This window comes from Fringilla coelebs (assembly GCF_963513975.1).
Source record: "Fringilla coelebs genome assembly, chromosome: 6".
NCBI classification, from domain to species: Eukaryota; Metazoa; Chordata; class Aves; order Passeriformes; family Fringillidae; genus Fringilla; species Fringilla coelebs.
The window spans coordinates 3835979-3861297 of NC_140034.1; the positions used below are offsets into that span (position 1 = coordinate 3835979).

General features: G+C 47.1%; 1 protein-coding gene across 5 annotated transcripts in view; it reads left to right on the forward strand.

Annotated features, from left to right (window-relative positions):
• KTN1 (kinectin 1) overlaps positions 1–17692 on the forward strand; it is a 77400-nt gene extending 59708 nt beyond the window's left edge. For 2 of the 5 annotated variants that reach the window (XM_084207654.1, XM_084207656.1), the window contains 12 exons: positions 383–469; positions 2276–2365; positions 3370–3450; positions 4034–4123; positions 4207–4299; positions 5778–5849; positions 6287–6370; positions 6573–6656; positions 8881–8964; positions 10253–10345; positions 15625–15744; positions 17090–17692. In XM_084207654.1, the coding sequence (XP_084063780.1) occupies positions 383–469; positions 2276–2365; positions 3370–3450; positions 4034–4123; positions 4207–4299; positions 5778–5849; positions 6287–6370; positions 6573–6656; positions 8881–8964; positions 10253–10345; positions 15625–15729 (963 nt within the window). In that variant the 3' untranslated portion in view covers positions 15730–15744; positions 17090–17692. The remainder of the gene's footprint in view (positions 1–382; positions 470–2275; positions 2366–3369; positions 3451–4033; positions 4124–4206; positions 4300–5777; positions 5850–6286; positions 6371–6572; positions 6657–8880; positions 8965–10252; positions 10346–15624; positions 15745–17089) is intronic. The other 3 variants (XM_084207655.1, XM_084207658.1, XM_084207657.1) reach the window with 3 other exon arrangements.
• Positions 17693–25319: the final 7627 nt, after the last annotated feature.

The following is a 25319-nucleotide window of genomic DNA, read 5'->3' on the forward strand; positions in this document are numbered from 1 at the left end:
TAACACTCTGTTGTGTAATCTGTGGTTTGGTGTCTGTGTTCCTCACTACTTTTGAAAACTTCCCTCTTTCTTCTTACAAGTGCAGTCAAAGTGTGGGGTCGCTGTAGGGATAACGCTCTGCAGTAACATTTGCATCAGTTTTGGACACGGGGGCAGGTTGGGTAGAAATTGGCATTTTTTTCTCCCCCACTTCACATTCAGACTCTTTGAACATCACACTTGTTTTTGCTAGTGTATGTCATACTCCCCAGCAAAATCACCTTGCAGTAACCAGCATTTAAATGCAAATGGTGGAATGTAATGCGAAATATTTCTCTGAAGTAAAAGCGAAAACAGTTTGAATATTGGCTGAACTGAAATCATTCTTTCTAAAAATGATTAGGACCTTCGGGAGAAAAACTGGGAAGCAATGGAAGCATTGGCATCAACTGAAAAATTGCTGCAGGACAAAGTGAACAAGACTGCCAAGGTTGTAATGTTGACTGCTAGAAATGATGCATTGAGCTAGAAGCAGATCTGCAGCTGGTTCTTTAAGTGAAATGGAGACATTTAACTTTTACTGCAGTTTAAGTATAATCTCTTCTGAGTGATCATTCATATACTTTCACCTCTGCTTCTTCCTGTTGTCTTTAGGTTGTTTGTTTTTTTTTTTAATGGTTAGTTTGTGGGCATGCTGACTTTTGATTTCTGTTTGCATAATTGTTAGAGCTGTTGTGAATTGGTTTTGATTTGTGGGGAGCTCCAGATGAAAAGCTGTGCTGGTGAGCAACCTGCTTTCTTCTACTGGGCTTTGGCTGTGCTTGAGCAAATCTGTTGGACCTGGGAAGAACCAGGACTTTATTATTATTATTAAAAAATCTGGGAGCTTCTCAGAAAATTCTCACCACAGCTGTGAATTTCCTCTGTGAAATCACGTGAAGCTTGCCAGGGAATATTGGACCAATGTTCAAAATGGTATGGGATGTGAATTGCTCTGACAGGAGCTTGTGTTTGCCATGGGCCTGATTTAGTGTTAACTGCCACTGTGCAGAACTCAAAAAAAAAAAAAGCATCCAACTAACCCTAAGAGCAGCAGTCAGGCAGCCAGGAGCAGAGGAGCTCTGCTTTGGGGTTGTGTGTCTGTCTGGAGCCGTCCCCGCTCTGCGCTGGCAGGAGCCTGTCCCTGCTCTCAGTGTGTGCTAACGCTTGCCTGCTTTCTCCTGCAGCTGGAAGACTTCAGCAAACAGCCTTTTGCTCCTTCATGGTGCCTCCTAAATTGCTGCCAACTAACACCCAGCACAGCCTCACCACCTAATGTCTCCTGTCTGTTTCTGTCTCTGAATCTCAACCTGCTCACACCACCGGTCCCTTGCAGCAGAGGAACTCAGAGCAGCCAGGCACTGATGTCAAAGGGAAAAACAATCCCAAATATCAGTGGAGGATTTTATCTGAAAGCTGCCCTTCTGTGCAGTGTTTCAGGCTTTCTACATTCCAGTTTAAATGAGAGCCTGAGTGTTGTATGGCTAAACTAACCCAATCTGCCACAAGCACAGCGAGCACATGTCCTGTGGCTGCTCTGCTTTTAATGTTAAATCCATGGAAGGACAGATCTGTGGTGCCTGGGCCTCTGGGTATTTATTTTTGCAGAGCACTAACAAAAAACACCTGGAGATTGTCACACAGCTCTAATAATTATCTCCCATTGCATCCAGGGTTGGGAAAAGAGGACGTAAGTGGCTTCCTCTTGAGTATTTAAAAGTAATGTTTGAAAGTCTTACTTTCTTGGCCTGGTTCAAATGTGCATTAACACAAAGTTTCCTTTGGATTTTAATTCTCTGTTTCCGAAGTGGTGACGTGACCTTATGGTGATTTTTTCACACCTAAAATTATTTTAAAAGTACAGATTAGAAAATAAAAATAGTTGATTGACTAAACCATTTGATTTTGAGCTCCTTTCAGTGGCAGGGCTGGTGCAATCTGTGGATGTAGTTACTCAGCACAGTGCAGTTTGTGTTGTGGACAAGTGAACAATGGTGTAATTTCTGTACAAACAGGCTAGATTGGAGGAGAACTTCAGAAAATAAAAGCTTAAGTGAGAATAAATGCAAAGGCCAAATTCTGAAGCAATTTGGTGCCCATTTCTGAAGCAATTTACTGCAATTTTAGAGACTATAGCTCCTTTCTCACTTAGAAAAAGACTTCCTGGGTTAAGTAAATTGCTGTAGGCAGAGGAGAGGCTGTTGCCAGGTCGATGAGTGTGGTGCCCAATGTCACCTGTGCCCTCCTCTTGCTTTAGGAGAAGCAGCAGCACTTGGAAGCTGCCGAGGTGGAGACGCGCCAGCTCCTCCAGAAGCTCTTCCCCAAAGTCTCTCTTCCTTCCAACATGGTAAGAGAAGGGGCTCTTATTTAACTCCTGCTGGGGTCAGGAGCTCTGCTCCTGCTGGGCTGGGCTGTCCTGGAGTGTTTCCTCACAGCCCCTCTGTCCCAAGGTTTTTGCAGTGGGGCGAGAGTGTCTCTCGCTGGTGATGCCTGTGCTTGCACAGGGAAGCAAAGCTGTGCATGGGTTGCTTCAAGAAGTGTTAAAAGAGCAAAATAAAGGTTATTAGCTTGTGGTTTTTATGCCCCAACATCTGACCTACCTGTCTGTGTTATTCAGTGTTTCACTGAGATAATAAATTTTCAGGGGTGGATAATGCCTGCTGTGTTTGCTCACTGGCACAGTGGGGATCTCTGTATTCCCAGCCTTTCCAGAGGAGCTGCAGTGCCTCAGTGACAGTTAATACAACTTTGGGGGTTTTATTTTGTTCCCAAGCACTGATTTCCAATTTAATATTTTATATTTTTGGTGGCTTTCAGTGATTTTTGGTGAATTTCAGTGATTTTTCAGGGAAAATGCCCTATGTTCATGGGGTTCAGATGGGGTGAACAACATCAAGTGAGTCTGGAAACACGGGTCCATTTAATTTATAACCCCTAGAGGTTTTGAGTATTCATATTTAAAGTTGTTCCCAAATGTGAAAGTAAGTGCCCTGATGAAAGGACTTTCTGTAAGGTTATAAAACAACCTTAGAGTTACACAGCATCTGCTTGAAGTGCTCAGGGATTGGGGGAAAGATTCCTTTGAATCTTCAACTCCTTATGCAGAGCCCTGACAGTTGCAGGGAGTCCTCTGTCACCCAGCTGCATTTCAGCTCATCCAGGCCCCCCTGAACTGTGTGTGTGTCTCATCCCCTCGTGCTCCTGGGCTGCTGCCAGCTGAACAACAACCACGGGGCTGTGTGTGAGCTCCAGGGACCTGGGGCACTGCTCCCCCAGCAGTGGGGAGGCAAATGTCCTGAGGAGAGCTCTCCTGAGGTCATTCTCAGCCTTAACTGAATGATTTCCCAACAGAGCCACAGTGAGTGGATATGTGGTTTTGAAAAGATGGCTAAAGAATACCTGAGAGAGGCTTCAGGATCTGAAGATGCCAAGGTAGGTACAAAAGATGGACAGCTGGTGTGTGGGTAATGGATTTGTCCAGTATAAATCTCACAAATTGTGCTGTGGGTTGGGAAGTTCAGGTTCTCACACAAGTCACAAGAAAATAAATTGCTTTATATTAATTCTAGAATGGTCTAGGTTAAAGATCATCCAGTTCCAGCCCCCCTGCCTTGGTCAGGGTTGTCAGTCACTAGACCAGGTTCTTTAAGCCTCATCCAGCCTGGTCTTGAACACTTCCAGAGATGAGTCAGCCACAGCTTCTCTGGGCAACCTGCTGTTCAGATATTGACAGAAATGTATTTGCATCTTTGCTAAGTACCTTGTGGAATTGTGAGTTCCTCAAATTGAAAATCCCCACTCTATTTTTTTAAAGTAATGGGGTTTTTTACAGTAACTCAACGTTTGTGACTGAGTATTAAGAGTTGTAGGTGAACACTGCACTTGCTGTTATTTTTTCATGGGTTGGAAAGGCAGAACTACCCAGGAGTGATACCACCTTGTTGAAATAAGATGAACAGAACTGAAATCCATCCACTGAGATGTGACTCTTGTGGTGCCTTTCCTCCTTTGCCAGGCTATGGAGCAGAAGTTGAAGGAGGCTGAGGAAATGCACATCCTGCTGCAGCTGGAGTGTGAGAAATACAAATCTGTTCTGGCAGAGACAGTAAGTGGGATGCCTGGTCACCTCTGTGATGTTCCAGCTGCCTTTCTTCTGCTCTGAGCTTTCAAATCCCTCTCTCTTCTTAGGAGGGGATTTTACAAAGGCTACAGAGGAGTGTGGAAGAGGAAGAAAGCAAATGGAAGATAAAAGTTGAAGAATCACAGAAGGAACTTAAACAGGTATTTCTGAAGTTGGGGTTTTTTTTCCTCAGCAGCCAGGCAGGCTCTGCTTGAAGTCACAGAGGGTGTCTGAGCTCTGTGAAGGCAGGTGTGGAAGAGCCCTGGCTGCCTGGTTTGATGTGTGCATGACCAGGGGATGAAAAAGGTGAAGCCTGCAACAAGTATAATAGGAATGATTCCTCATATCAATGGTGTTCTGATACTTTGCTTCATGTAAAGGCTGGGTTTTCACTTGTGAAGGAATGTATTTCCACTAAAGAGACTGAAAGAGGATTTGTTGATATCTTTAGATTTATGTTGCCATTTTTTGCAGAAGCAAGAAAAACAAACAGCACAGGTATAAAGTCTTTGACCATTATGATAAATCTGTGTCACAGAATCACAGGATGGTTTGGGTTGGAAGGGCCTTAAAGCTCAGCCAGTTGCACCCTCTGCCATGGCAGGGACACCTTCCACTAGCCCAGGTTTCTCCAAGCCCTGTCCAGCCTGGCCTTGGATAATTCCAGGGATGGGGAGTCCTTTGCAGATGCTGCAGGAAGCAGCCAAATAATAAATAATAATATTAGTGCTGATGGGATAGGAAGCCAAAGATTGACTGTACAGGTGTCCCATTGGTGTGCCTAGGAATATATATATTTTTCTGATCCTGGTAACTTGGACTCTGTTTTTATTGAGCACATAGGGGTTTTTTCTGAGTATATTTGTGAGCAGATATGGACTCTTGGTGCTAAAATTGAAGTATCATAGAATCAGAACAGTTTTCTGAAAGCTGTTAAAGTGCTGCTCAATCCATTCTGGTCAACTAATTACACTTGTAATTGCCTGTAAAGCTTTCTTTTTAGGAAGGCTCTGTTGATAGCAAAAGTGGAGGAAAAAAGGGCTTTTATGTTTATTTTCTAATCTAGAATTAAAGTAGGTCAAACAGCTTTTTTTTTTTTTTTAAGTAATTTCTAAAGTATCTCTGCTTAGTAAATTTGAGTGCCACTGTGTGAGTCTGGCAGCAAACAGATGATTTATAAACATCTTGTTTGAGGGGCTTATAAAGGCTGTCAGATCTGGAACTATAGATGTGCTGCCATCTGCTGCACTTACACAGCCCCAAATAAGGCTAAAAATGCTGGGTTTGGGTCCATGCATGGTGAGTATTCCTAGTCTAGGGAGGATATTTTCCTTACCATGGCTAATGGACAGCTGGATTAGTGTTTCTATTCCAAATCTTTCAAGCACTGGGCTCTAAGTGTGTCAGAGAACTTGGGCTGGGAGTAGGTAGGAATGGTGTAGACTCAGTAAATTGAATTATTTGAGTGAACATCTTATTTTATTCAGCCACTCTGATTTCATCCCTAATATTTTTAGGATAAAATATTTAGATATTTAGGAAAAAATATTATAGATAATTTCTACAATCTTGTGTATTTATGCAGAGTTTATCTCAGACCAACCCAACTAAATATCTTTATTTTTCCCCCAAACTGCAGGTGCGTTCCGTGGTCACTTCTTTGCAGCACGAGGTGGAGAGGTTAAAGGAAGAAAACAAAGAAGTTGAAACTGTAGGTGCAGGTGGTTTTTTCTTCTTGTCTTTGAAGCTTTATGTTGTTGAAACACAGTTTATGCTTGTGCTGTAAATCTGAACTTCTCCCAAGCTGTGCTGCAGTTTAACCTGAGCCTTTGGGGCAGGGTTTTTAAAAGGCAGAGAAAAGTTGTTCTGGGTTTTACTTCTGTACTCACCCACTGGGGCTCTTTCTTGGGAGGCTGAGCAGTTCACTGCTTGTTGACAATCATGGGCTTGATTCTTTCTCTTTTTGTCTTGTTTTTGATGTTTAAATCTGCAGCCTGATGTTTAAATCTGTGCAATCGCTGGGCTTGAAATGCTCTCAAAACATCGTGGAATATCTGATAGAAATTTAGAGCCAATTATAAATCAAGCAAATGATACTGCAGGGAAGCACTGGAAACACCTGTTTTAACTCTGTTTTTCTGTTTCTAGCTTAAAAAAGAGAGAGAACATTTGGAAAGTGAACTAGAAAAGGCAGAAATAGAACGATCTACTTATGTTTCAGAAGTCAGAGAGGTAAACATAATTGTCCAAGCTGTACTATTTTTTTTTTTGTTTTGGTTACCAGTTGGCTGGCAAACTAACCTAGTGCTTAGCCCCTGTGGCTGAGGAGTTTTGTGTGCTTGTGACCTTAGGGTAGAGCAGCACACTAATAACTGAGCAGAAGAGAACGGGCATACTAAGGAGACAAATCCTAAAACTCTAAACTTCATTTCAGCTCAAAGATCTCTTGACTGAATTGCAGAAAAAACTTGATGATTCATATTCTGAAGCAGTAAGACAGAATGAAGAGTTAAATTTGGTAAGAAGCTTGTTGGGCACAAACGAGGCTCCCAGCATACGTCTGAAGCAGAGACTTATTTCAAATCCTGTCTGTTCTGCTAACCTCTTCAGCCTGATATTTTTGTCCATTGAAATCATTTATGTAGTCTGACTTTTACAATTTGTCTCTTTTCTCTGCTCCTAACAATAGCATGTCTGGTTCTTAAGACTTTTTCCCAAAGTCTGTAAGACTTTCATTCCTGAAACTTCTTGAGAAGATTTGCAGTGTAGGCATATGCAGCAGCAAGTGTAATGTCCTTGGAGCAACAAAAGTGGTGCTCTCATCAGTTTAACTGGAGGATTATTCTCCTCTGGTGGGGTTTTTTAATCCCCCAAAGCTTTTGAGGATGCAGCAGGGCCATCCATGCTCTGACTCTGCAGAGCCTTTTCCGTCCTGCTCTGTATGAACAGAAATTGGCCAGACCCAAAGTTGGATGAATTCAGAGTATTCAGCCATTCAGCTGCTGACACCCTGCTGTGGCTGAATGGCTGTGCTGGCTTGGTGCTTGCATGTGTTCCAGCCTGTTTGGCTAGAAATGCTTCCAGCCAATAATGCTCCTATAGCAGCTTTCTCAAGAAGGACTTGGATTAACAGGATAGACCTAAGGATGCATGGTTTTCCATTTTGAGCCCTTTTCCTTCTCACTTGTTTCAGTGACCTGTTTTTTAAGGCTGCAGGAGCAGTCAGAGCCTTCCTCTGCTTGTGTTTGGCCAGTGCTTTCCTGCTTTTGAGCCAGAATTAGGGAGGGTTGTCCCTGTCACCATGTCTGTGGGATGATGGGACAACCAGCCTACTGCCACTGATATAACTGGGCTGAAATAGTTGATTTAGAAAAATCACCACCACCACAGTAACAATGTGCTTAAGTTAATGGTGCACTAGCCTCAGCAAGCAAAGCCTCTCATTCTGAAAGCAAGGAAAATGGGAATTGAATGCATATCTGGGAGTTAATCAGTAAAATTTATTATGTCTGTGCACAACAAAAGCTTTAAAAGCTGAGCTCCCTGCTAGGGCAGCTTGAGTGCAATGTGATGGTGCTGTGCTGGGGAGGATGTGTTAAACAGCCACCTCCATGCAGCTGGCTCAGGAATGCTGTCTGTCCTGAGTGTGTGTGAGTGGCTTCTGCAGGAGGCTGAGGAATAGAAATTGTGGCATTTCAGAATGGGTTCCCCACTATTTAAAAGGTAAGCAAGGAAAAAGTGAAACTGTAGAGGAGCTTCCTCAAAATGTGTAAGCCCAGCATTCAGCAGCCCAGGTGCTCCAAAGGGGGAAGCCTTCCAAGGGTGGGACAAACACAATGTGTAGGTTTGGAGTCAGTAAAAATTCAGGGCTCTGAGTAGCCCATTGTTCCCTCCTTTAATCTCCTGCTGGCTTCCAGGAAGATTGACAGCAGGAATAGTGAACATTAGCACAGCACACTTCAGAGGCACAAATCCAACAAAATTGGCACTCGAGCTCCTTGTTAGCACTTCTGTTTGAGGCTCAAGCCTCAAGTGCTCTGGCTGGTTCTGTGTGCTGTATTGAAGAGCAATCAAAATATCCTTTAAAAAACTGTGTATCCTTTGGAAAGGCTGCAGTTTAAGTACTGACTGCAGCCAGTACAAAGTATTCATCCCTCTTGACTGAAATAGTTTCACTGTTTTGGATTGAATCTAAACACAATCGACAAGTTAATATCCCCCTGTCAGTGATTCGTGCCTTGATGTGCCATTAACAGACTGGTTAAGTCAACATAGTTGTAGTAAGTGGTGCTTTATTAAGTTGATAAGTAGAGCTTTTTAGTTTATTCAGCAGTAGAGAGACTGTTTAGCCTGCTCTAGCAAGATGACAATCTTCATTTTTGCATATTTGCTGTGAATTAAGTTGGAGTCTGGGCTGACTCCCTTGATAAGGATGCTGGAGAGGCTGATGCTCCTCCTGGAATGGAGGGGCAAAGTTGAAACCACTCATAAGGAAGCCAATGCCAACCACGTTTTTGTCTTCTGCAGTTTCCATTCTTTACCTTTATCTTTACAGATGGAGTCTCTCTTCCTTGACTGTCCTGGTAAACCTCATCATACGTGTCCACTAATCCCCTGTGTGCAGTAATTGTTAGTAAATCTGACTCCCTTTGCAGTCCATGTGCACTGGGTTAATCCCTGGGACAGACAGAGGAGATCTGTGTGCCTGAGTGGAACTGATTTGCTTGGTTACTCTTTTGCAGCTGAAAACGCAGCTAAATGAAACACTATCAAAACTCAAAGTTGATCAAAATGAGAGAGAAAAAGTAGCTGGTGACTTGCCCAAGGTAAGCAGAGACCCTTAGCAGTTGCACATTTAAATGTTAGCAGAATCCCTCAATGTCTGTAGTTTTGCAGTGCTGGAAATGATGATTTGGAACTCGATTTGAGCTAGTGGAGTGTCTTGCTCCACTGGCTGGGACTGTAAGAGCTCTACCTGCATGTCAGAAATGCATCAAACTGCAGCTAAAATGATAATGATCAAATGAAAGGATAAAACTGCAGCTAAAAGCTCTGTTTAATCATCCTTCTTGAAAGACTCCCTTGTTCATGATCATTTTATGCCACTAGGTACAAGTGGTGATTTGGGGCTGACAAATAATTCTTTATTTAAAAGAAACCCCAGCCTAACAAAACAGCCTTCCACCCACACTACAGGTTTTTAAATCCACTCTCAGATGGCAGGGGGTTACAAACTGCTTTACAAAGCATCTGCCCCTTTGCCTGTGGGGACATATCCACTGCAAATCCTAAAAGTTGGATCTGTGCAAGTGTGATGGGACAAACAGGTGGGTTTCCTGTGCTTTCCCTCAGTGACAAGATGGGTTGGAGTGGAAAATCTTGAAGCATGAGAGGTCTCAGTGCTGTCTGTCACTCCAGAAACAAAGGTGTCATGAGAGGATTGGTAAATGGAGACAGGAGCAGCCTGGGGAGTGGCTGGGCTCTGACTCCAGGCTCTGCAACACCTTGTTCCTCCAGCATAGTATCAAACTGGGCTGAGTTCTTCCAGGGTTGGAGTGGGAAATGCTGTTGGGGGATTATCTTGTCCTGGACAGGGATAGATGATCACAAAAGCACTGGAGGAGGTGAGAAGCTAAAGGAACCCTGCTGTAATAAAGAATTTTAAACATTTGCTCTGGATGGTTGTGTTGGGTGTTGACATACAAAGCCAGCTGTGCTGATGTCCATGGTTCATGGTATATCCTACATACATACAGAGCAGGGGTTAGGATTTTGGAGACCTGCACTCCTGCTCTTGTGAAATTTACTGCATGATTTTTTACCTAATAACCTGATGTGAGACTATTAAAACTTCCCTGTAGGATTGCTCTCAGATGCAGACAGGCTGACATGCAACATGCTGATTGTGAAGGAGACATGTCAGGCTTGGCAAATGGGTTGGTCCCTGGAGCAAATCTGGCAAAAACCAGATTTCCTCCTGAGCAGTGATTTCCTGTGTCTCTGGTGCTCTCAGGGAGATGGGGCTTTGCTAAATTGTTGTGCCTTCCCTGTTTCTTTCTTCCTTCTTTTTTTTTTTTAATATGTCTTTTTTTTAATCCTGTCTTTTCCTTACAGGCCCAGGAGTCTTTGGCAGCTCTGGAGAGAGAAATTGGGAAGGTTTTTGGGGATGCCAATGTTATTGAAAACAGCGACGTTTGCACAGACTCGGTGAGTGATTCCTGGGGCCACTCAAATCTCAAAGTGGCAATTTTGGGAAGTGAGGCCCAGCAGAGGAACAGGATGTTTGGGTGACTGGGGCTTTATCCACTGCTGCAGCTTGCCAGGATGTCAAGGATTCACTGGGAATTTTGCTGCTGTCAGGATCGTGACCTCCTTCCTGTGCCTCGCATTTGCAAGGAGGGAGGGGAGGGATTCTGGGCTTTTGGTGGATTTTTGGTTTGGTTTGGGCAAAAGTGGGGAGATCCCCAGACTTGTCCCCTCAAGAAGGGAAAAGGGAAACCAAAAATAACTCTGCTGATGACTAATTGGGCTGAAAACACAGCTGGGTTTGCCCTTCTGACATCAGTAATGCCAAAGAAAGGCAGTCTTGCACAACCTGTAACACTCAGGCAGAGATTCTCTTGCCAGCACGTGGTTCCTTCTGCTCCTCTGCAGCTGTGGCCAAGAGCCAGAACTCGATTTCAGCTGGTCCTGGCACCTGGGAATTTGTGTTGACCTTGATGTGGCCCAGCAGCAAAATGTTGCTAAGATGAGCTTCAGGCCTGAGTGGGTGGGTGGAATGTGCTGGTGTTCCTGGATCCTCCAGCAGTGACATTCCAGCTTTTGGGTCTGGAACTGGTTCACCTAAAGACACCACCTGCACAGGGGGCTGGGCTGGAGCTTTGCCAGTGCCTTTTTCCATCTCTGGCAAAACCAGCTTTCACACCAGCCCTGGAATAGCTTTCCAGAGGGCATTTGGGAAGGCTGAATGAAGGAGATTCTTTGCCAGCTCAGTGGTGTCAGTGCAGCTCATTCCCCATTTTCTTCTGAGGGACAGAGTGGAAGGACCTGCTGTCATTTGAGGGGCAGAGGAGCTCTTGCTGATAGCAGAAATAATTTATAGCAGCTCCTTTTAGCTGCTGAACCAAAGTGGCTTCATCAGCTGTGAGAGGAAGCTCGGGGTCCTCTGAGGAGAGCTGCAGGAAAGCCTTTGTAGTCATTAGCAGGAATGAAATGGCTTTTCCAGGCTCATCACTCATGGATGCTGATGCACCCCTGTGCCTGGCTGGCTGTGGTTGAGCCAGAGATGCAGCTGGGCCTGAGAGCTGATTCCTGGAGGAGGGGAGGCTGCTGAGCCCTCCCTGTGTTCCCAGGGGAGAACAGGGGTTTTGGTGCTGATGCCTTGTGGAGGCTGACCTGGAACAGAGACTGGACTCAGCTAAAGAATAAAGAAGGGATTTATTGAAAGGCCTCAATGGATCCACCTTGGGCAGCACAAGAGCCCAGCCAGGGCTGCACCCAAAATGAACCAAAATGGACACAAAATGGACAGCTGGTCATGGGGTCTCTGACTTTTCTAAGTTCTGCTCCATTTGCACCTTGCAGTTCATTGTCCCATCCCAGCTTTAGCCCCTGCAGTCCCACCCTGCTTGTTTTTCTCTCTTCAGCCCACGGAGTTTGTGCTCCTGGCCTGAGATTTGGGTCATTTGTCCTTGGTGCCCAGCTGGAGCAGGAATTTTGTTTTGTCTCCCTGCTCTGTGCAGGGACCATCCCTAATATGGGGAGCTCACCATCCCCTGATATGAAGCCCAGACCCACACACTGAAGCAGCACAGAACCTGAAAAATAGAAAAGCTAAACCTGAGGCATCAGTACCAGGCAGGTGCTGTGTCCCTGTCTGCAGCAGGCTGGAGAAAAGCCTTCTCAGGCCACTCCCCAGCTCTCTGTGCTGTGCCTTCATGGCTCACCAGGTGCTGCATGGGGACAGCAGTGCCATCAGCCATCTGTGGCTGGTGGCTCTGGCAGCCCTCCTGAGCTGGGTGTCACTGGATGTGCCCTGTGGTGGCCCAGATGTGCTCCTTTGGTTTAATTGCCTCACCCCACAAAACCCCTGGGGCTCTCACATTGCTCTGCTCTTGCTGCACATCGTGGAGCCCAGGTTTCTGCCAGAATATCCATGGCTTTATTCTAAAGAGGAGTGTGGAAAAACAGTCCTAATAAACCTGCAATTAAGCCTTCATTAATAAAAATACATTAATTGTCTAAGCAGCACTCTTGACAGGTAGCCATTGGCAGAGGCTGGAATTAGAACATTATCTTTTCTCCAAGCCTTTTCTGCTGCCTTTTTTTTTTCCTCTTTTTGAGGGGGAGAAAAGGAAACTGTCTCCCCAGAAGCCTAAAAACCCAGCTGAAAATAGCTCTGAGATCAAAAAAGAAAGTCTTCCAGCCACTTCCACCTAGCAACAGTGCCTCTTTTTTTTTTTTACTAAGGACCTGAAAACACATGCTTGAAAATGAACATATTTGTTCCTTCTGGGTGCTGGAACCAACCCACAAAATTGAGAAATGATACTTGCATAAACCCTCAAACATGCTCAGAGTGTTTTCTTTGCTTTCTATTTAAAAATAGACCATTTGGGGTTTCTAATCAGCTGCTTTGTCACTTATGGGACCAGCTGATGACTAAAGGGGGCTTTTAGTGTGCTTTAAGGAAGTCATTTATATTCAGCAGCTTGCTTAGGCACTCAGCTTATTTTGAGGCTTGTGTGCAATCTGATGTGCTTCCCCCCCTCCAAATCTCAGTGCAGAGCAGTCCATCTCTGCAAACTGGGACTGCCATGTGTGTGAAACAGCCAAGGGGAATCTGTCCACACTGCTGGGTCTGGAATCTCAGGGCCTTCCCCACTACCATCCTCTTCCTCTCTTTGTCCTCATCTCCCAGAGAAGTGGATCACAGAATCCCAGAATGGTTTGGGATGGAAGGGACCTTCCAGTTCCACCCCCTGCTAAGGGTGGGGATGCTTTCCACTATCCCAGGCTGCTCCAAGTCCTGTCCAGCCTGGCCTGGAACACTTCCAGGGATCCAGGGGCAGCCACAGCTTCTCTGGACACCCTATGGACACCTTCCCCACCCTCCCAGGGAAGGATTTATTCTGTTTTTCTGACCTAAATTTCCCCTCTTTCCCCCAGGTCATGGAGAGCACAGGGCTGGGCTCAGCAGGGTGAGGCAGCTGTGCACTCCTGGGTTAGCAGGAGCTGCAGGAGGACTGAGCTGAGCCCAAAGCCACTGGGATCCAGTCAGGATTGGCCCCAGGAGGATTGGGGATGTGTCTATAATTAATGAGTGAGCACTGCCTGGGATTAGTGAGGTCACAGAACAGGAGGGAGATGCAGTAAATGAGGGAGGGAGTGAGGAGCTGTTCCCAGAGGGGCTGGGAGTGCACTGGGGGCTCCTTCCTTGCTCCTGCTGTTCTGTGCTGCTGCCCAGGCAGCCTCACTGCTGCCCAGAGCTGCACTAATTCATCTCTTGGCCTGCTAATTGCCTTTACCTTTCCACTTCCATCAGTCTGTGTGAGACTGCTAAGCCAAGTCTCAGCCTTGACAGACCTGATTTTCTACTTTAATAAGGGTAAAACAGGTTAAGGCTACCCTAATACAGATCCCAATGATTTTTTTTTACAGTAGAAAAATGTTTACCAGTTTACAGGAGTGAGAGCTTTGCTGTGGATTGTTTTGTTCTCTTGTCTGAGCCCGGTTCCTGTAATGGTGCAGGTGCTTGAGTTTGATTTACTGCTCATTTTGCATTTCCAGCCAAATGGGAGCAGGGAAAATGGCTCTCTCTGAACTCCCTCTAATTTCCCTGGAGCTCTGGGGAGAGATTTGCACCCCTATTATGCATCAGTCTCATTCTGTGGGTAACACCAGAGCTGGGCTGAGGGATGCTGAGAGCCTGCAAACACCTCAGAGCCCCTGTGGAGAATTGGGTACTTGTGCATTGCTGACACCATGGCACAGCTGCTGATTTTTAGCTGTTAGATTTCAAGGCAAAGCTCTCCTGCAGGTGATCTGCATGTCTGTGTTCTGAGCTGAATAAGGAGCACTAGGGTGGGTGTGTTGGATGTGGAGTGCTCTGTGCATCTCTGGAGGAGTTAATCAATAAATATAATAAAACAGGGGTTAATTAATCAATAAATGTATAATAAAACAGGGATTACACAGCAGTGTTAGCCCAGGCTGACAGGCAGGGAGGCAGGAGGAGGAGAGCCCATCTTCAGCTGAGACACTTCCTGATTAAGAAACTTGATTTCTTAGGAAAAAAAAAAAAAGGCTTTTATTTTTGTTTCAAAACACAAGCTCAGCATTTTCATTTCAGCACAGGAAACTTTCTGGCTCATGGTAACTTTCATTTTTCTTTCTCTCTGTGTTTTCTGGTGCTTGGACTATTGTGTGAAGCCCCCATTTAAGTCCAGGTGTTGGTGGCAAGTGGGAATTCCCCAGAGGTGTGAAGCAGAGGGTGAATCCATGGGATGGCTGTGGCTGGGGAAGGGTGTGGATCTCCAGGCAGCTCCAAATGCTGTTTCACAGCTGGAGCTGCCTGGGGCTGGGCTGTTGGGTGCTGCTAAGGTCACATCCCTCAGCTCCTCAGTCACACCCAGTCCTTGGGGCTGCAGCAGTTCTGCTGTTGCAGCTCTGGGGTCAGGACTTGGCCTCTGATGCCTTGTGGAGGCTGCCCTGGAACAGAGACTAGACAGGGTTAAAGAATAAAGTTGGGATTTATTGAAAGGCCCCAATGGATCCACCTTGGGCAGCACAAGAGCCCAGCCAGGGCTGCACCCAAGATGAACCAAAATGGTCCCAAAAGGGACAACTGGTCATGGGGTCTCTGACTTTGATAAGTTCTGCTCCATTTGCATATTGGAGTTAATTGTCCCATTCCAGCTTTAGCCCATCAAGTCCCATCCTTCAGCCCATGTTGTTTGTGCTCTTGGGCTGAGATTTGGGTCATTTGTCCTTGGTGCCCAGCTGGAGCAGGAATTGTTTTGTCTCCCTGCTCTGTGCACAGAGCTCACCATCCCCTGATATAGAGCCCACACACTGAAGCAGCACAGAATCTGAAAAACACAAAAGCTCAAACCTGAGGCATCACCTGTGCACCCTGGGCTCTGTCATAAACCACATCTGTGGGGCTTCAGCCAGGCTGGTGGGGAAATAACCTTTGAGGCTGGATCAGCTGTGGATACCTGCACAGTTCCTGGCAGCAGGGAGGGCTGGAGTCCCAGGCAGGGAGGGTGGGAGCTGGATGTGCAGGTGGTTCCCTGGAACAGGAAAGGGCTCCTTGACTTTGAACCATCTTCTCCTTAAATGTGGCCATAACCCTCTGACTGACAAGAATTGTTCCCTTCTGCACCACGGGTTGTAATTTTATACAGAGGATCTAATTCTGGGCTTTCTTGGTAATTAGATTGTAAATGAGTTTTTAATGATTTCCTTTTTTTTCCTTCTTTCAGGAATTGAGTGATAAAAGGAGAAATGTGGTGGTGAATCTTACCCAGGATGTGGGTCACCTCAAGAAGCTGCTGGTGTCAGTAAGCCAAATGCTGTCAAAGGGATGAGGACACTACAGCCAGGTGGGTGTGGACAGTGGGGAAGGCCACTGGTGTGTTATGGTGGGACTTTGTTCAAATTAACAACTCTCATGTCAGAATATGAGGCTTTTTACAATCAGTGAATTATTATGGTTGGAAAAGCCTTCTGAGACCGAGTCCAGCCTTCCCCCAGTTCTCCCAAGGCCAGCAGTCACCATGTCCCCAAGTGCCACATCCAGGGATGGGGATTCTATCACTGCCCTGTTCTAATGCCTGACCCTGCTAACACTTGCAGTGAAGAATGTTTCCCTAATACTCATCCAGATCCCACATGCAAATCATAAAAAGCTCCTGGTAGGGACTGGATTTGTTCCTCTCTGGATGCACCTGTCAGTTAGCTGAGACTAATCTTCTGTCCCTCATGTAGGCAGGGAATTCCACCCCTCCCTGCTACTCCCTGCAGCAGGATGCCCCAAGTTTTGTTCTCCCAGAGCCTTTTTTCCTCTTTGTTTGCTCCACCAGCAAACTGTCTGCACTCCCATGCTCTGATTGCTTTGGGGTGGAGGATATTAAATAACCCACAGCAGTGGCTGGAGTGTCTGAACACCAGCCTGCCCTCAGCTCTTCATCCAGTTACAGACACGTGGGCAAGGCTTTAATTTTAATACTCAGCCAGCTTGGAAACCTGGTGATTCCCAGAATTCACAGAATCACTGGGTTGGGAGAGACCTCCAAGATCATCCAGTCCAACCCAGCCCCAACAGCTCAACTCACCCCTGGCACCCAGTGCCACATCCAGGCTTTGTTAAACACACCCAGGGATGGGGACTCCACCACCTCCCTGGGCAGAACATTCCAGAACTTCTTCCTGATATCCAACCTGTATTTCCCCTGGTGCAGCTTGAGGCTGTGTGCTCTGGTTCTGTCAGTGCTGCCTGGAGAAAGAGCCCAGCCCAGCTGAGCACAGGCACCCTTCAGGAGTTGTAGATAAAGTTAAATAACCCAGAGTCAGCTGAAGGTTGGATAAGCTCAAGACACTGAACTTTTTAAGGAAGCTGATGCAGATTTGGGTCTGAACTGGAAACTGTCTTGGGAGGAAACTGAGTGAGGAGTGTCAGAGCTCCCTTTCATCTGCTGAGGATGGGATTTGTTACATTCCTGATTCAGGAGCTTTTGATGCTCCTGCCTGTGTAAAGCAGGGGCAGCAGAGCTGGCAGAGGGTACTTGGGTGTCCAGGTGGGAGGGAGAGAGGAGCTGCTGCACCTTGGCTGCTCTGGGAGGCTGCTCCACCCATGGAAATGCAGGCAAGGTGCTGGAATTATGGAATTATTATAACCCTCCTTGGGAGGCTGCTCCTCTGACCTGGTGATTTGTGTTTCTCTTGCAGAGTGAAATCACGGGGGAATCGTTCATTTGAGGATAGCAGAAGGCATTGTATTATATTTTGCCAAATTAAAGCCTTATTTATGTTTTCACCCTTTCTACTTCGTCAGAAACACTGAACAGAGTTTTGTCTTTTCTAATCCTTGTTAGACTACTGATTTCAAAGAAAAAACCCCAACTCTGTAGACACCTCCAGAGTTTAGTTTTATAATAAAAACAAACCTGTTTGGATAATTAGACCTTTACATTCCTGGAGAGACAGTAAACACATAATCTTTTATCTTATTTTGCTCAATAAAACTTGTTCAGAAAATTCCAACGTGGTAAAGTCACCGATGGGAAATGACATTTTAATACTGATGTTGTACACTGTTTTACTTAATTACATTTTTGGGATTAGCTGCCTCTGACTTCAACCTCAAGTAAACACACTCCTTTTTTTTTTTTTTTCTTTTTTTTTTTTTTTGGGTTGCTAATGTAATCAGTTTTTGTAATGGTGTCAGCAAATAAAGGGATGCTATTATTCAAGGTGTTCCTGCTCTCTTCTTTCAAGTGAGTTTGGATGACTCAGGTGAGGTTTCCACCTCTCCCCTCCCCAAAATGAGCATCAGGCTGCACCCACTGTGCTTGTTTTTGGGCAGAGGAGGAGGCACCAGCTTTTTAAAAAATACAAGAAATCCCCATCAAAGTGCCAATTAAATTGTGGTTCTGTGCCATGTGTTGTCTTTGGGAAGGATCAGGGAGTGCCAGGGGGAGGAACACCTGGAAACACTGGATGTGGCAAAGCCCAAAGCCAGTGGTGAGCAGTGTGTCCATCTGCCCCAGATCCACCCCTGGCTGGAATCTGGGCTGGGAGAAGTTTTTTTAGAAGGCTTGAGGATGTGATTATCTGAGGGAAGGTGATAAAACAGGGGTCAGTCATTAATTGGGGGTTAATTGCAGAGGTGAAACAGATCAAACTGCTCACCCTGAGCTGTTCACACTCCCCTCTGTGCTGGTTTTTAGTTAATATTTGGCCTTCACCAGGCAGGAGGTAAAGAAGCCTCTTCCCTACATGGTTCCAGTGATGTGGATCATGCCAAGTCCTGCTGAGAGCTGTGAAATAGCTCAGAAGAGGGAGAAAAAACCTGGAAAATGTGGTTTCCTCACAGCAGGAGCTACCCCTGGTCTCCAGCTGTGGCCACTGAAGTGTTGTTTCATGGAGTTGTTATTCCATGGAGTAAAACTGCAATGCCATTAGCCTGACTTGTGTAGGTGTTTGATGTGGAGAGACATCCCTGCAACTGCAGATCCAAGGAAAATCTGAACCCTGCAGGGTCTCCACACTCGCCCTGGTTGGGGTCAGAGGCTCTGGCAGGTGTCCAAACACCTGTTCTGGGGTGTAAGTGGCAGTTTAATGGATCCATGCAGGTTTGACTGGATTGAAATGATTTAAGAACATAACCCAGGAGCTTCAGTGGGGATGGTTTGGGCTGGGGTGTCCCTGTGGCTCTGATCCTTTCCTGCCCCTCTGGGAGTCCCCTTGGCCACCCATGCTGGGAATCTCCTCTGAAACATCATCCCAGTGGGATCTGGGCTCTGCAGGCAAGGTGATGTCCTTTTGTCCTTTATTCCTTCAAAAGGAGCTTTGCAAATGCTGGAGGTGCCTCATTCAATAAATAAATAAATGCTTTTGGAAGGGACAGCAGTGCCTGGAGAGCCTCTGGATCATTCCCGTGTCTCCAGGCTCTTGACTTTCTGTGGGCTGAGCTGCAGAGCAGGGGGTGAAGCTGCTGCTGCAGCGCTCAGTTGAAAAGGGCAGAGATTTGCAGCATCATTCCCTTTCTCTCTTGGCAGGAATTCTCCCTGGAGAGGACGGGAGATCTTTTCATTTTGAAACTTAAGCTCAGGTTTTTATTTGGCTTTAGGGGATGTACTGAGGTGTTAGAGGCAGCTGTGGAAAGATCCCCTGGAAAGCTCAGCTGAGCAAAGGCTGATCCCTCTCTGAAGGGTGAGGAGAAGTCAGGCTGGCTCCCCAGGAGCCCTGGGAAGAGGGAAGGATGCTGTTCCATCTCACTGTCCTCTCCAGCCCTGAATAAAACCCCACTCACCTCCAATGTGGTCACTGAGAAATTCCCCCCTGAGAGAAAATGGCATGAGAAAAACAACAATTGTGAAAGTGTGAGAAGCTGATTCATCAGGGCAAAGGTAGGGCTGGTGCCTGGTGCGTTCCCAGGGCTGGGATCTCCGCTGAGCTCCAGCCCTGGTGCCCAGCCAGGCCGGAGAGGAGCAGGATGGTGTCTGCCTGCACTAGAGGGAGACAATAGCTAATGGATACAGGGATGCTCTTCTTGGAAAAAAGCCCAAAGTGGGATGTTCAGATGCTGGCAAATGGATTTTTTTCTGGTATTTGTTTAGTTTTTTGGAGGTGATTTGCACCGGGGAAGCCTGCACTGGGTGATGTGGGGCTGAGTGCTGCTTGTGCAGCCTGGCTCCTCTACAAACCTGGCTCCTCCTGCTTTCAGCTCAGCATCAACCCTCAGAATGGGAATGGTGATGCCTCAGGTTCAGCTTTTCTATTTTTCACATTCTGTGCTGCTTTAGTGTGTGGGTCTGGGCTTCATATTAGGGGACAGTGAGCTCTGTGCACAGAGCAGGGAGACAAAACAATTCCTGCTCCAGCTGGGCACCAAGGACAAATGAGCCAAATCTCAGCCCAGGAGCACAAACAACATGGGCTAGAAAGACAAAAACAAGCAGGGTGGGGCTGGATGGGCTGGAGTTGGAATGGGACAATGAACTGCAAGATCCAAATGGAGCAGAATTTATAAAAGTGAGAAACCCCATGGCCAGTGACATTTTGTGACCATTTTGGTCCATCTTGGGTGCAGCCCTGGCTGGGCTCTTGTGCTGCCCAAGGTGGATCCATTGAGGCCTTTTAATAAATCCCTACTTAATTTTTAAACTCCATCTAGTCTCTGTTCTAGGTCAGCCTTTAGAAGGCATCACTGGAGGTGCAGGGGAAGGCTCTGAGGTGTCCCCCTGAATTTGTGCTGCCTCTCCTGATTCCCTCCCACCCTTTCCTGGCTGTATCCAGCACTGGGGAGCAGCAGGTTGTTTACCCAGGAGCTGCTGCTGCCTTTTCTCAGGCACTGACTCACTCAGCTATTTATTCTTGTGATTAAAAAAGGAAAGCTCATGCAGCTTTCATCCGACCCCAAATCTTTCAGCTGGTTTTGCCACGTTAGCCCTCTGCAGTGACACAGCTGGGTGTCCTCCCGGGGTCCCTGTGTGACCTTGGCTTTCTCCTGCAGCTCTCTCAGGGATGGTTGCACTTTGGTGGTCACCAAAGGGCTGGCCAGGCTGCTTTTGGCACAGGGGTTGTGCTGGGGGAGTCTTCTGTGGGTCTTGGTGGAAGCTGAGTGGAGGGAGTTTCTGCTGGCTGAGTGGGAATTCCTGAGGGAGCAACCAGAAGGTGAAAACTTCCTTATTTCTGCCAGGCTTCAAGGTTAAACATCATCTTCAGCAAAAATTCCTCCCTGGGCCCAAACTGTGCTTGTGCCCTGGCTGGAGAGGAAAGGTTTTGGGGAGAAAGCTTCTGGTGATGCTCTGGGATGTAAAGTCTCCAAAAGCTTTAAAACAAATTGGAGATGATTGCTGCTTTCCCAGCGTTCCAGCTTTCTCTCCCATCCTGTTGGAGATGTCACAAATCCCTGTGGATCCCCTGGGCAGGGGCTGTGGGGGGAGCAATGGGCAAGGGGTGCTCCTTGGAGGGAGATTTAACCAAATATCTTCACAGAGGGTGTCTTATCTCCCAGACTTGCTTAAAACAGGGCTGGACTCATTCCTGAAGGCTCAGGTTTTGCTGAGAGCTCTGCTTGCCACAGGGGCAGGATTAGTCTGAGCTGGAGCTTCCTCTGGATGTCTTGCCCTGTGAGACTGCCAGTAGAAGTCTTGAGGAGTTTCCCAAGTTTGTAGGAATGAGCAGAAGTGCAGGAGAGCCCATGGGAGTGCCAAGGCTTGCTCAGGAGCTCACTGGGGGAGGTGACCTGGGCTGTGTCCCCTTCAAACCCCACCTGGTGCTGTGACACGGGGATGTACAAAACATCTCATTTCTGCTTGAATTTCTACATTTCCTTTTTTTCCCAAGGGCATCTCTGGGAGGGTGCTGAGGTGGCTGCTGGAAGTGCCCCTGCTCTGTGTCCCTGTTCCAGATTGCAAGGCAGGATGAATTCTGTCACCATCTGCATGGCAGGTGCCTGGTGTCGAGTGGGCAGTTTGCCTTTTCTCTCTCTCTGAGTGATCACAATCACTCCTGCTGATAACAGGGATTGAATGTCCCTGCATGGCTGATAAGAGCTACAGCATCCCATTGGGACATGTGAGCCCAGAGGGAGGAGCCAAGCATTCCTACCTGGATATAATCTGGAGATTCTGGAACACCAGCACGGCTTCCCACTGGATTTCCAGAGGAAGAGCAGCTGCCTCTTCTTCCGCTGGATCTGTGGAGGAAGAATACATCCTTTTTCCTACAGCAGCCCCTGCCCCAGCAGAACCACCCCTGGCACTGCAGGAGGGTTGAGCCACAATTCCAATGGCCCTGCTGCCAGCACCCTGACTCACAGGGTGTCAGGTCTGACTCTGTCAGTGTTGTTCTAGTGCACTGCATTGTTTATTTTATCTTTTTATTTTTCTTCCCCATTAGAGAACTGTTATTTCCTGCTCCCATAACTTTTTCCTGAGAGCCCCTTAATTTAAAATTCACAGCAATTTGGAGGGGTGGGGAGGGTTTGCATTCTCCATTTCAGGGGAGGCTCCTGCCTTCTTTAGGCACCTGTCTTTCCAAACCAACACAGCCCCCTGTGCTGGGGATGGGTGCAGGTCCTGCTCTCAGCTCGTGCATCCACAGCCCAGCACGTGGCTCCTTGGTGGCTGTTTGCAGCTTCCTGTGGGGATGCTTCTATTTCTGGAGTGGTTGCTCCTAAAAATACATCTCCAGGCTCCTGGGGAAGCTGCTCTGCATCACTGAGGAGCTAATTAAACAGGGGAAACGCGGGCCCTCCAGCAGGGCTCCTTCCATGCTGCTGAAAATGTTGTGGGTTTGTTTTATTCCTGTTTTTGCAGAGATACACGGTGTGCATGGGCAAGGTCCAGGGGTTTCTCCTTCCTCTGTGGGAAGGGCAGGTTTGCACCTGGGTGTTTGGGCATTTTTTTGTGCAGTTGTGACCCTCCCCAGACCCTGAACTTCAGCCTCAGCCCCAGTGTGACCGTGGCAGGACATCAGCAATTCTTTATATGAACAAAACCACTGTCAGGTGTGGCCGTGGGCCCTCTTTGTGCCACTGTGGGACCACGAGAGGATGGAGACTCTGAAGGTTCGTGGCCTTTGTGAAGTTCTCACGGGATTTATTTGGGTAAAACACCCCTCACCACCTCAACCAAGCTTAAAGCAGAGAAAATAAGGACCCCAAAGACCATTTCAAAGCTCATATTCAGAGCCAGAGTGCTCCTGCAGCACATCAATAGTGCCCAGGGCCATCCTGGAAGAACCTGCTCTCTTGCTTAAGAAAACGGGCTCATCCTAATCCAACCCTACAGAAAACAACCTGAGCTGCACCAGGCTGGGGATAGAATTCTTTAAAATCAATAAATATTTCAGGAGCAGAGGGAGCTGGTCTGTATCAGCAGTGCTGGCCCTGGCTGGTCATTATTAATTCAATGGATGCAGTGGTGAATTGGCTGAGGAAGCACAACAGCTGAAATTTTAAGTGCTGCTTCCCCCCACATGGCTGAGAAGATTTGCTGGATCTTCAGTGACTCAGAACGGGGGCCCAGCCTTCACCCAGGTGTTAAATACAGCAAAAAATGGTTGTTCTGCACATGCCTCAGGCTGGGGACTCAGTCCCTGGGCGTGTGAAGCTGTGACAGCAGCACTTGGGCTCCCAAACAGTCAGCTCTGCTTTCCAGGATGTCTGGAAATCCTAAAATCCTGCTTTTGGGCTCCTGTGATGGAGTGAAAATCTTGGGTAAGATGCTCCAAGGTGCTGGCTGCCCTGGCAGAGCAGGACCAGCCCCTGTTTCCCAGCCCAGTGAGGCATTTTGTTACCCAGCTGAAACCAAGAGAAACTGGTGCCTTGTCCTCTGCAAGGGCTCTGAAACCTGGTGAGGAGAGGCAGCAGGAGCAGCCTGTTTGTTGGTGTGTGTGAGAACACAACTGCTCTCCTGAGAATGTTTGTAGCCTGAAAATGGGACACTCAGGGAGCAGGAATATCGAAATATCATGGGATACAGAATGGTTTGGGTTAGAAGGGGCCTTAAATACTGCCCAGTTCCACCCCTGCCATGGGCAAGGTCACTTTCCAGCATCCCAGGGTGCTCCAAGCCACATCCAGCCTGGCCTTGGACACTGCCAGGGATCCAGGGGCAGCCACAGCCTCACCATGCTCACAGGGAAGAATTCCTTCCCCCTATCTGATCTCTATATTTAATATATTATGTGTTTTTATAGGTATAATAGAATGTAAATGTGACCTCCCCTCTCCCCTCACCTTGCTGGGGGTGGGGCAGGGGCAGCTGGGCTCTGGGCTGGTTTTGGGGGGATGTGGGGTCCCAGGTTTCTGTGGCTGAGGTGACTTTTGAGGTATTGGAAAGTCTATTTAGTCCCAGCCCCATGACTGAAGAAGTTGAGATTCATCAGTTCTGCTTTTCAAGCTTGTTTATTTTTTTCTTATTTATTTCATTCTCTCTCTGCCCTGCTGAGGTCTGTCCAGCAGGTCAGGTTGTGGCACAGTCCCTGCCCTTGGGGTGCTGTTGGCTTTTTGTACTAAGAACTACCTGTGCTTTATTTGCAATAATCTTCCAATACCTATCAGCTATGTTAGACAGTCTGTCTCTACTCTAAACCAATCCAGCAGTGTCACCATCCCAGCAGAAGATGGAGGACAAGAAGGAGAAGGAGAAGGACAGGACACACCCAGATCCCTCCACCTTGCCTCCTGAACCCCCATTCTAAATCCCCAAAATTCTACTTTTCCACCCTGTGACAAATTCCCTGTCACTCTACTCAAACTCCTGTGGCTTGTAACTCCTCACACAAAGTTGGGAGCTGTTTCCATGGACTAAATGGAAGGCACAGGTGTTTTTGACTCCATGCCAAGGTCTCTGAGCCCCTGCCAGGGTCTCAAATCATCAGGGAGATGATTTGAGATGATTTGAAGAGCTTTGCAGCACACAGGGTATTTATTTTAAATGCACATATAGGTGTTGCTGCTGGGCTGGGGGGCTGTACAGGCAGAAACACAAACTCTCCCCAAGTTTTCTTTGTCCTGAGATTCCTGTTCTTGCTGCTCAGGGTGGGTTTACATACACATCTCTGTTGGGGTGTGTGTGTTTCACCAGTAAGGGGAAATAAGGAGTTCTGTGCTCCAGGGCCAGGTAGGACACGGCTTGGGATAGTGGAAGGTGTCCCTGCCCGTGGCAGGGGCTGGAATGAGATGATCTTTAACCAACCCAAACCATTCTGTGACTCTCTAAGTCCTAATTTGCAGTTAAATCTTGCCTGAGGATGGCTAAATCCAAGCATAATTTTTTTCCCTCACCTTTTGCTTAAAATCCACGTCCCAGGCTCATCTTTTGCTAACTAAATCCACCTTTCAGCATTAGCCTTTGCCATCATCCTGCTTCCCCGGGCCCTGCAGCTGACAATAAGCCGCTGTAACAGCAACCAGCATTAACACAAGGGCTACTCTTAATTACAGGAGCTGCTGTGTTTATCTCCCCAGCTCTGTTTGCTGCTGACAAAAGCCCTCTCAGGAGGGGGGTCCCTTGTTAATAAGCTGCATGTGCACCCCCCAGCAGCGATATATTGATGTATTTTTAATAAATATTCTCCTTTAAAGGGCCACATATGTATTCTGGGCTAATCCTCTCATTACAAGATCGCGGGGCGGCTCCGAGGTCGGGGAGAGTGTGCCTGGCAAAGCTGGATTTCCTATTCATGGCTGGTGCCTTAGATCTTGTACTTCCTGAAGGGGAGAGATGATGAGAGCAATAACGACTCGCTGCGCTAATTATTGTCATCCTTGAAGTTTAGAGGATGGAGGTGCCTCGCCTCAATTAAGGAAAACGGGGAGCGATAACCCGATAATGGAGAAGCCTTTCATTAATCAGCCCCCCTGGAAATGGGAGGCTCTGCCGAGGCTTCTCCCCGTCCACTGCCGCCAAATGCCTCTGGTAGGATGGGATAACAGGGAGGG